At 37.8% G+C, this 12,500-nt stretch overlaps 2 protein-coding genes across 2 annotated transcripts; both read left to right on the top strand.

Annotated features, from left to right (window-relative positions):
• LOC141649365 (protein FAR1-RELATED SEQUENCE 5-like) lies at positions 1–796 on the top strand. The gene is made up of 2 exons (XM_074458056.1): positions 1–298; positions 366–796. The coding sequence occupies exons 1-2, from the start codon at positions 1–3 to the stop codon at positions 794–796; spliced, it is 729 nt and encodes a 242-aa protein (XP_074314157.1).
• A 37-nt stretch (positions 797–833) lies between these two features.
• On the top strand, positions 834–1,547 carry LOC141649364 (protein FAR1-RELATED SEQUENCE 5-like). Its single transcript, XM_074458055.1, has one exon. It carries the CDS (start codon positions 834–836, stop codon positions 1,545–1,547), a length of 714 nt encoding a protein of 237 aa, XP_074314156.1.
• The last annotated feature ends 10,953 nt before the right edge of the window (positions 1,548–12,500 follow it).

The following is a 12,500-nucleotide window of genomic DNA, read 5'->3' as shown; positions in this document are numbered from 1 at the left end:
ATGAGTACAAGTGATGCAACTACGTCTTCTTCTACAAATAACAGCTTTAAAACACCAAGGACAAGAATTGAAACATTAAATGCACTCCAAAGACATTCCATTCTGTCCAGAGGAAAAAAACCTAAAGTAGGACAAGTATTTGAAACGCTAGAATCAGCAGAGTTATTCTACAAAGAATATTGTACAATCTGTGGGTTTACGCCAAGGCTTGCAACAACAAAAAGGATTAAAGGCAATGAGTTACCAAACAGTTTTGCATTAAGGAATGTTGTCTGCAATAGGCAAGGTGTAAAGGAAAGTAGGAAAAGGAAGAGGACTGATCGATACCGATCTCTCTGAGAATGATGCAAGAATCGGTGTGACAGACATAAGCCGTGTGAGGCCGATTACAAGAATTGACTGTCGTGCATTAGTGCAGTTTAAATACCAAGAAAATGGAACTTATATTGTTACCAGATTCGATGAAGCGCATAACCATCCACTTGCTTCGCCTGAATCTACAATATTCTTGAAAGGAAACCGAAAAATGACAGAGGTACAGAAGCAATTTGTCACAAAGGTAAAGGTGCTAAAACTAGGTGGTGTGAAAGCCTATAGAGGTTGGAAGGAGCTGTGTGGAGGTTACAACAACATTGGGGCTACTGAGGTTGATTTCAAAAACTTTGTCAGGGACATAAAAACCTACATTGGTAATTTTGATGCACAAATGTTTGTTGAAAATCTTATAGGGAGAAAAGACACATGCACTTCATTTTACTTTGATTTTATAGTAGATGAAAACAAGTGCCTGGCTTGAGTGTTTTAGGGCGGATCCGATCTGCATAAAGAACTACATGCTGTTCGGTGAGGTTTTATCAGCAGATGCTACATATAGAACAAACAAGTACGATATGGTGTTTGTCCCTTTCACAGGAGTTGATCACCACAAAAGGTGCATAACGTTTGGAGCTGCGTTGTTAGGTGATGAAAGTATTGAGTGTTATACATGGTTGTTCAAGACATTTTTGGAAGCAATGGGTGGGTGCCAACCGAGAATTATAATTACTGATCAGGACAAATCAATGAAGTCGGTGGTCCCGGAAGTGTTTAAGGAGTCAACACACAGACTGTGCATGTGGCACATAATGAAGAAACTAAGAGAGAAAGTCAGTTATCAACTGTTTCAAGATGAGGATTTTAAGACCAGGCTCAATAGGTGTGTTTGGAACAACCAACTTGAGCCTGATGAATTCGAAGAACAATGGGGAAAGATAATGACTGATTATCAACTTGTAGAACACGAGTGGTTTTCAGATTTGTATAATCTCGGGGAACAAAGGATCCCCGCCTACTTTAAAGATGTTTCAATGTCTGGCTTGATGAGGGTTACTTCTAGGTCTGAGAGTGAAAACAGTTTCTTTGACAGGTTCCTCACACCTCATTTGACCCTTGTTGAGTTTTGGGTGTGCTATGAGAGTGCCTTGGAAGCACAAAGACACAAGCAGTCCAAATTGAACAGTGACAACAAACACTCGAAAAATCCCACGGAAAACAAAGTCAAACCTTGAAGTCCATGCTTCTGAAATGTACTCGCACAACATTTTCAAAGACTTCCAAACAGAATTGGTTGCGGCTTTGTCGATTGCCGTTTTAAAGATGTGGAGAAGATTGATGAGACAAAAATATATATTCTAACAGACTTGCGGATGCCAAATAAGTCATGGAACGTAGCATATTCACCGGATAACATGGAGATTACTTGTTCTTGTTCTATGTTTCGAGAAATGGGCTTGTTGTGCAGCACCGCCTTTGGATTCTACACAACCAAGATTTTCAGAAAATACCAGAACAGTACATAACGCAAAGATGGACAAAAGCTGCAATGAGTAAGCCTGTCTTTGACAAAGATGGCAAACTGATAGATGTCTCTCAAAAGTTTTCTGACCGGAAAAGTTTGAGTACTGAGCTGTGGCAAGAGGTTTATTCTTGTGTCAGCGTAGCTGAGTGTGATGATAACGACATGAAGCTTTTGATTGAAAAACTGAGAGATATTAGATTGGATATGATTAGTAACAGAAGTGTACCAGCAAAGAAGAAAGACAAGATGAAAGAAATAGAAAAGTACGTGGGCTGCAAAATACCTGAGAAGTTGGTGATTCATGTTCCTAAAAAATCTAAAAACAAGGGTAGGACCAAGGGCAAGAGAATTGAATCACAAATGTTAAAAGCCCTAAAGAAGAGAGGAAAAGAGAAGAGGTACTGCAAAACATGTGGCCGCCAAGGACACAACTCTAGAACTTGCAAAGAAACAAACCATCTGACAGGTATCTATAATTTGGTTTCTTGTTAAAGCATATTACATTAATGTTAAATAATTATTAAATTATACAAGCATAGCGGATAGTATTTACCTTCCAAAATCTTCAATCTTATATGGAGGCACATAAGCTCTTTGTGCAATGAACATTATGGTTGTTCTAAAGGCACGAGATGAAAATTTCAAAGAATGTATATTTGATTAACATTAAATCTATTATCAATTTAGTTGTTCATTTTGGCCATTTTCTCCTTATAAAATCTGATATTTAATCTACATTTTGATGCATATTCACCAAATACTACCATGAAGATGACGACGATGAAGGAGATGAATCTGATGATGTGGAGGACGACGATGAAGAAGATGAATCTGATAACGAAGTGGAAGGTGCAAATTTTTGATTCAAGGATAGACATCCATAATATACACTACGAGAACATTCTTAAAGGCTTGTATGCACAATTCGATTATACTGCCAAAGTACATTACTCTTATAGGGAAAGTATATTTCATTTTTATTAAAGCATCATTATTGTTGTTCTGCAAGGAACATTCTTAAATGCTTGTATGTACATTACTCTTATAGCCAAAGTACATTACTCTTATAGGGAAAGTATATTACATTTTTATTAAAGCATCATTATTGTTGTTCTGCAAGGAACATTCTTAAAGGCTTGTATGTACATTACTCTTATAGCCAAAGTACATTACTCTTATAGCCAAAGTATATTACATTTGTATTAAAGGTTCATTATTGTTGTTCTGCAGGGACAACATCAACTTGATTGGAATTGTTTTCCCATAGTACAATAATTTTAAGACGTTTTGCACAATAAACATTATTGTTGTTCAAGAAGAACATAATAAACTTTATTGAAATTTGTTTCCGGAATATAACACTCTCTTGAATTAAAATTTTTTCAAACTTCAGGTTGTACGACTCGCAGCTTCCTCAATATATGTTACATTACTCACACACGTCACAAACGAAACTAAAAAAAGTTTTTACGGCTTCAATTCAGCATCTTCCTCATCTTCATCATCATATTCTTCCCATGGCAGTGGGTTTGAACGGAAATCCATTGCCTTCTTTAGTACAAAGATCAAAACATACATTGCCTTCTCGTTGAAATCATATATGAAATGTATTTCTTCCGCGAGAATCGTAGGGGAGCATCCTAGCAAAATAAAGAAAACAAGGGATTAGAACATGTATAAATGTGTACTGAATTATGTATTAAAAATAATTATATTACTTCTGAAACTCACATCGCCTTTTTTAAGCCCACAGGTCCAATTTAGATTACCCTTAAATGTCTCCATATGTCTCATAACGTAAACACCACAATCAGTCTTGTTAGTGTTGTTTCTCCACTTCATCTTTGCAAGAATAGGCTGCAGTTTTTTAATGCGATCAACTTTTACCTTTGAAACACCGATGTCTTTCAAGTATTCTGCTAGAACATTACGCTGGCGGAGAAGGGGTGCAGAAAAACATTAGGACACTAATAATTATGAGGTACAATATCACAAAAATTAGAAAATTAAGACAGACACAAAATTTTTGGGAAGGTACACTCTATGTAAAGTCATTGTACATTCACAATAATGAATAAGAACAGTATGTAGTGCTGTTAAGCAAAAGAGAGCATAGAATCTTACAAAAGACAGTGGTCTATTGTGGAAAAATTCTTCTGGTTTTCCGTCACGATACACATTATCAATGATGATGAACTTATACTTGTTGATGTCAATGACTAGTAAATTGTAATGCCTTTTATATATAATCGGGAAGAAGAATCAGAGATTTTAAAAGATTTAATTAGGCAACAAGCAAATTAAATATAACATGGAGAAAGAGTGTATATTGTCAATGCTAACCAAATCAATTCTATCTGGGTTAACCGAGAATTGGGTAAACTCTTCTTTCATTATATCGTTAATCACAATAAAATTTTCAACAGTGTCCACTTCTCCATGAAGCATCATCTGTATGCAAGACAAGTAAAGTTTTTGATGTTAATCAAGGGAAAAACATTACAAAATTTACTTGTTGAAATAAGTTTATATAAATATTTGACTTACACACACAGCTGTGGTGAAAAAAAATCGATAAGGCTCGGAAGAGTTTCTTCTAGATTCCTTGGCATTCAAAAGTTTTGCCCAACAATCGATCACATCACTCGTTAAATATTTAGATTGTCGTAGCGTTGCCATTTCAATACGCCGAAGAGAAATTTCACCCACATGCACAAGAAGTTCCCTGGTTCAGGACTACCAGTGTTAACTCAAAACAGGATACAGAACATTTTAAATTTAAATATTGTACATTAGTAGAGATATATATATATACCTGGCTAAATCGGTATGTTTTCCTCTACTATACGACACATAATCAGCAATGCAATTCTGAAACTCAGTAAGAGGAGTAATAATGCATGTATCTGTGCTTAGTAAATTACGATTTGCAAGGATGCTCGAGACTCGGTTGACTACTTTCATGTTCATGAACATTTTCATTGTTGATGACTTCGCCCTTGGTAGTGTCACCACCACAACCGATTATGCTCATTTATACTCTTGTCGTTTGTATTACTCACATCTGTCATGTTCTCATTCTTCTCAGAAGCATCATAGCCATCTGGTATAATATTCCCTTCTGTACAACCTACCTCCATTCTTCTCTTCTTAACCATAACAGTCTCATTGTTGTCAGGGACACCAATATCATCGGTACTCTTCTCTTTCTTTCCAACTACCTCATCTTCTATCTTCTCATCCCCAACAGTCTCATCACCCTCGTATAATTCTTCATCAGACGAATCCAGTTTCTTTGGGAAGGGCTTCTCTAGATACTGCTTCACCTTTGTTAAAACGTCATCACAAACAATGTTGCACTTGGATGAAACCAAAGTGCAAAGATATTTGATTCTCAATATTCGAAGTCCATCCATCTACAAAAGTTAAAATATCTTTAAGATAGGTAACTTGTAAACAAGAATGTGCTTTTAATACTTTAAGAAAGATCATTTAATTAAACCAAAAGTACATTTACAATTATTGGATATAAATTGTTTAGAAACTTACGTTGTTTTTTGTCAACCCACAAGTCCAATACTGACCCCCCTTGTACGTTTCCATGTGTTTCATTGTGTAAATACCACAGTCAACAACATTTTGATGGTTTCTCCAAGGCATTTTCAATACAGCAGGCTCCATTGCTCTTACTCTTTCCTTCAAATCACCAATGTCATTGAAATATTCTGCCAAAGCATTACGCTGCATGGAAAAATTCAGATCAAACTATATAGAGAGACCATGCAAAAAATATGACATTGTAAAAGAAAAAATAACCAATGAAAGGCAACTGAACAATTACCATATTCCAAGGTTTGTTTCCATAACGAGTTTTTGGGGTTTCATCATGCTGTTGATTATCAAGAATGACAAACTTGTTCTTCTCCATATTGAATACGAAAGCGGTAAAAATGCTTGTCGGATATTATTGGGAAAAAAAAACTGTTTTATATAAGAAATGATTAGAAGATACAACAGACATAAAATTAGCAAAGAGAAAACACTATGTATTGACTATATATATTGTTTGAGCTAACCATATCAACTTTTGTCACATCAATAATACCAGCATGATTTAACTCATTTCTAAAATGCCTCTTGAATACTTCCAATTCTCTTTCAAATTTGAATTCTTTCCTTTGCCCTTGAAATGCTTGCTGCACACACAGAACATAATATTGTTCTATTAATATACACTTGTATAACATAAAATTATTGTAATATAGAATGAAATAAAATTTTACATACAAATACGAGGGTTGAAGCAAAGAATCGACGTGGTGCTGAAGATTTTCTTTCAAGTTCATTGAAATTCAAGTAAGTGACCAACAATCAACCACAAAGATCTGCTATATACCGAGGTGGTTTTAGAGATGCAAAAAGATATCGGGTACCCACGACATTCTTAAACTCAAAGAGCTTCTCACTTTGTTCGGACGTTACACAAAACAAGTCAATTAATTACACATATGTACATTATCTTTATTAATAATGCACATAATACCCAAACGAAATGTACAGAATGATTAAATAAAAGGAACATAATGAGTAGAATAAAATATACCTAGCAAGAACAGTGCCTTTTCCCTTGGTGTAGTAGACGTAGTCAGCAATACAGTGCTGAAACTTAGATGGCTCTGTACATGGGTCAGTGTCTCCTCTTAGTAAATCAAGTTAAGTACTAATATCTAAGCTTGGATTGGGAGTGGTTGCCTTGGGTTCTTCACTATAATCTTCAGATAACATGCTACATACAAGGGTATTTATAAGATTATCCGTATTGGCTTCTTCCTCATTCTCCGCGTCACTATCAACATAAAGATGCTTCGAATCATTTCGTACATTTTTGTCATCATCTTTTTTATTGTCAACATTCCCATTTTCACACTCCCCTTCTGACACCTCTTTGTTGTTGTCACACTCCTCTTTTGACACCTCTTTCTTGTTGTCTTCATTCCCATTTTCAACCTCAACTGATTCAACTTTGTTTTCTTCCGACTCTCCTTTTGACACCCCTTCCTTGTTATCTTCATTCCCATTGTCAACTAATTCACCTTCTTTTCTCAATGCACAAGGCTTCTGGAATAGTTGAAATGTATCAAATTAAAGAACAATACACTTAAGCACCAAGTTAACATAATATAACAAAAAATATGATCAACATATTTACCTTTTTGTATGTATAAAAAATCGGCCTCTTCAATGACATGCTTTCAACCTGAATACTATTTTTTAAAGTTATGTTTACATTATTCAAAGCTTCAACAACCAAAGGATGATTACTAACATCAATCTCAGCACCAGGAACAGATCTGGAATATCAAAGAACATTAATACCAACAGAACTTTCACTATCGGCGAGTCATGCTCATTTGACAAATTGAGTAAACTAAATGCATGATCACGAGCTTCGAGCAGTCCTGTTCTCCTTAATTATTGATGCTCCTTTTTCTAACTTAGCCTTAACAGATGATATGTTCTGAGCTAAACTAGTTATACATTTAGCAAGATCAAGAATATACTCCTCCGTGTAGTCCTTTGTTTGATAGACAGATTCGACACCTGTATTGTCAACCACCTCCTCCATTGGTGCTTCCAACTTACCATTTCCAAACATACCGCTTTTCATCTCATCCTTCTCTCTCGATGTTAACAAACTACTAGTCCAACCTACCAACGTATAATAATCTCTTTCAACTTTTCGTTCCACATGAACAACGCGATCAACATAGATAAGCTGCAAAAAAAAAAAAAAAAAAAAAAATTAATTACAAGAGAATGAAAACGTACCTTCCAATGTTAAATTAATTTATGAACTTCAAATATATTTTTTGGGACTTTTTACCTCCAAAAACAACAGTGGCCCGCCGAAGTGAGTCTCCTTTTCCACCCACTCAATCTTGCTTTCTTGCAAACTTTTTAACAAAAAGGAACACCAATTGTAATATTTGATTTCATCAACATTCATCAACGATTTTAAAACATGATGATTAACCAAAGGCTTTTGCGTGTTTCTCATTAGCAAAGAAACAGCAAACACAACAAAGTTAACCTTGAATTCATCACCACCATGATCATGATTTATTAACCAATTCTCAAGCGTTTTGAGTGGAACTTGTCCATCTTTTATACCAAATTGTTGCTTCCATTTGCCATAAAACTCTTGAAACTCTTCGATTCAAGTATGAGTTTTGGATAATTCAACTGTTTTAGGGCCTATTGGAAATCCAAATGTTGATCTTACATCAGAAACCTTCAAGTACAACTTCTCACCATCAAGAAGATCGACTGATTTTGGTATGGGTTATACTTTTTTAATTAACCAAGACCCAAGCTTTAAAGGAATGGAACGAACTCTTAACCAAAACAGCCCACTAAATCCAATCTCTTCTAGCGCGCACCACTGTTCGTATGACAAACGTTCAACTACCTCAACTACTCCTGTAGGAGACATTCTCGTATATGCACTTTTAAACGAAGAGAAATCAAACTTCCGCTTACACTTGGAACCCAATACCATCTTATTACTTACTTTACCCTTTTGAGGACTTTCTTTACGTGCAAGAACAATTTGTTTATTAACAAAACAATTTGTTTCTTAACTGCAAGATCATCGTCACTTTCTTCATTTATCTTCTTTGCGAAAGATTGTATAGACTTAGATTTACTGTTAATAGTAGCTGATTTACGCTTTCTTGTAAATGGAGCACACTCATTTTTACCATCAGTGGAACTTTCAGTTGGTGGAAAAATAAAAGTAACTTTTCTCCGCTTTTCGATTTTTTATCTTCCCGCTCCATAGTCTCGTAATAATAAAATGAAATTACGAAACAAGTAGAGATAATCGCAGATTATCTAATTTTAGGAAATGTACATTAATCGAAAATATAATGTTCTTTTAGATGATTCAAAACAATTTCTATATTAATAACAAACGGCACATTAATTTAAGCTGAATATCCATTATATTATTACCTTCAATTAAAAACCCAAAAATTCACAATTAGAGATAATCATCAGTTACCTAATTTTAGGAAATGTACATTAATCGCAAATATAATGTTCTTTTAGATGATTCAGAACAATTTCTATATTAATAACAAACGGCACATTAATTTAAGCTGAATGTCCATTATATTATTACCTTCAATTAAAAACCCAAAAATTCGCAATTAGAGATAATCATCAGTTACCTAATTTTACGAAATGTACATTAATAACAAATATAATGTTCTTTACATATTTCAGAACAGTTCCTATATTAAAAACAAACGGCATATTATTTTAAACTAAATGTATTATATTATTACATTCAATTGAAAATATAAAATTGACATGTAGAAATAATCACCAGTTACCTAATTTTAGGAAATGTACATTAGTCACAAAGATAATGTACTTTTAGATGATTCAGAAAGATTTTTATATTAAAAACAATACGCACATTAATTTAAAGTCATGAACAATATATATTATTTCCTTCAATTAAAAATTCAAAATTAACAGAAACTAGAAAGTAAATGTTAAAAGAATACTTCAGAGATATAAAATTGGGGAAGAACAATGCGAATGTGTTTCTAAAGGTAGAAAAAATAATTCAAGCACATTAATCCGAATTAATTTTTAACAGTAAAGTAGTATAAATATCAGAAATCAAAACATCAAAATTATACTGCTATTGAACAATTAAGTGATCCAAATTAAACATTATATTAAGTTATGATAGAGAAGAAACGAAATTGAAAAGAAAATACCTTAGTATAACGGAGGAAATTGGGCGTAACTTCAAAATTATACCGCTTTGAACAATTCTCCTCCTATGACAACGTCTATACTTGTAATGTAAAACGACTGAGCTAAAAACTGGTTACTACTTTTTTTTTTTACTCCGTTTCTTTTTTCTTGTAAGTAGTTAGTTACTATTATAATGTAACTGTTAAAAAATAAAGGAAATGATACCCTAAAATAGTTAGTTAGTTACCTTGAAGCTTGGCCACTACAGTCCCCAAAAGGGGTGGCTTACATGCTCCATGTGTTGATGCGAGAATGCATGGACCCGGGGGGATTCAACCCCCTCGTCAACATAATTTTTTTTTTTTTTTTTTTTTTTTTTTTAAAAAAACGACACCCGACGGACCAAGTAAACCTTTTTTTATTTTTTTTTATTTTAGTATAACAAGGGCGGGGGGAACGGGACGAGAAAGATTTTAGAGTTGGATTAACCGGATCCTTGCTTCTCATTTGAAGGCGGCAAGACACCCTAGAGGGGCCGGGTATCCTAAAACGGGACGGGAAAGGGTTTAGGGTTTGATTAGGCGGACCGCTACCGCGGATCCCCCTAATCAAACCTTAAACCCTTTCCCTTGTTTGTCATTCGAAGGCGGCAAGACAAAAAGACACCCTAGAGGGGCCGGGTATCCTAAAACAGGACGGGAAAGGGTTTAGGGTTTGATTAGGGGGATCCGCGGTAGCGGTCCGCCTAATCAAACCCTAAACCCTTTCCCTTGCTTCTCATTCGAAGGCGGCAAGACAAAAAGACACCCTAGAGGGGACGAGTGAACCCTTTTTTGGGGGGCCGGGTATCCTAAAACGGGACGGGAAAGGGTTTAGGGTTTGATTAGGCGGACCGCTACCGCGGATCCCCTAATCAAACCCTAAACCCTTTCCCTTGCTTCTCATTCGAAGGCGGCAAGACAAAAAGACACCCTAGAGGGGACGAGTGAACCCTTTTTTGGGGGGGCCGGGTATCTTAAAACGGGACGGGAAAGGGTTTAGGGTTTGATTAGGCGGACCGCTACCGCGGATCCCTCTAATCAAACCCTAAACCCTTTCCCTTGCTTATCATTCGAAGGCGTCAAGACAAAAAGACACCCTAGAGGGGACGAGTGAACCCTTTTTTGAGGGGTTGGGTATCCTAAAACGGGACGGGAAAGGATTTAGGGTTTGATTAGGCGGACAGCTACCGCGGATCCCCCTAATCAAACCCTAAACCCTTTCCCTTGCTTCTCATTCGAAGGCGGCAAGACAAAAAGACACCCTAGAGGGGACGAGTGAACCCTTTTTTGGGGGGCCGGGTATCCTAAAACGGGACGGAAAAGGGTTTAGGGTTTGATTAGGCGGACCGCTACCGCGGATCCCCCTAATCAAACCCTAAACCCTTTCCCTTGCTTCTCATTCGAAGGCGGCAAGACAAAAAGACACCCTAGAGGGGACGAGTGAACCCTTTTTTGGGGGGTTGGGTATCCTAAAACGGGACGGGAAAGGGTTTAGGGTTTGATTAGGCGGACCGCTACCGCGGATCCCCCTAATCAAACCCTAAACCCTTTCCCTTGCTTCTCATTCGAAGGCGTCAAGACAAAAAGACAACCTAGAGGGGACGAGTGAACCCTTTTTTGGGGGGCCGGGTATCCTAAAACGGGACGGGAAAGGGTTTAGGGTTTGATTAGGCGGACCGCTACCGCGGATCCCCCTAATCAAACCCTAAACCCTTTCCCTTGCTTCTCATTCGAAGGCGGCAAGACAAAAAGACACCCTAGAGGGGACGAGTGAACCCTTTTTTGGGGGGGCCGGGTATCCTAAAACGGGACGGGAAAGGGTTTAAGGTTTGATTAGGCGGACCGCTACCGCGGATCCCCCTAATCAAACCCTAAACCCTTTCCCTTGCTTATCATTCGAAGGCGGCAAGACAAAAAGACACCCTAGAGGGGACGAGTGAACCCTTTTTTGGGGGGCCGGGTATCCTAAAACGGGACGGGAAAGGGTTTAGGGTTTGATTAGGCGGACTGCTACTGTGGATCCCCTAATCAAACCCTAAACCCTTTCCCTTGCTTCTCATTCGAAGGCGGCAAGACAAAAAGACACCCTAGAGGGGACGAGTGAACCCTTTTTTGGGGGGCCGGGTATCCTAAAACGGGACGGGAAAGGGTTTAGGGTTTGATTAGGCGGACCGCTACCGCGGATCCCCCTAATCAAACCCTAAACCCTTTCCCTTGCTTATCATTCGAAGGCGGCAAGACAAAAAGACACCCTAGAGGGGACGAGTGAACCCTTTTTTGGGGGCCGGGTATCCTAAAACGGGACGGGAAAGGGTTTAGGGTTTGATTAGGCAGACCGCTACCGCGGATCCCCCTAATCAAACCCTAAACCCTTTCCCTTGCTTCTCATTCGAAGGCGGCAAGACAAAAAGACACCCTAGAGGGGACGAGTGAACCCTTTTTTGGGGGGCCGGGTATCCTAAAACGGGACGGGAAAGGGTTTAGGGTTTGATTAGGCGGACCGCTACCGCGGATCCCCTAATCAAACCCTAAACCCTTTCCCTCGCTTCTCATTCGAAGGCGGCAAGACAAAAAGACACCCTAGAGGGGACGAGTGAACCCTTTTTTGGGGGCCGGGTATCCTAAAACGGGACGGGAAAGGGTTTAGGGTTTGATTAGGCGGACCGCTTACGCGGATCCCCCTAATCAAACCCTAAACCCTTTCCCTTGCTTCTCATTCGAAGGCGGCAAGACAAAAAGACACCCTAGAGGGGACGAGTGAACCTTTTTTTGGGGGGCCGGGTATCCTAAAACGGGACGGGAAAGGGTTTAGGGTTTGATTAGGCGGACCGCTACCGCGGATCCCCCTA

This window comes from Silene latifolia, chromosome 3, assembly GCF_048544455.1.
Source record: "Silene latifolia isolate original U9 population chromosome 3, ASM4854445v1, whole genome shotgun sequence".
NCBI lineage: Eukaryota > Viridiplantae > Streptophyta > Magnoliopsida > Caryophyllales > Caryophyllaceae > Silene > Silene latifolia.
This window is presented reverse-complemented; position numbering and strand designations above follow the sequence as displayed.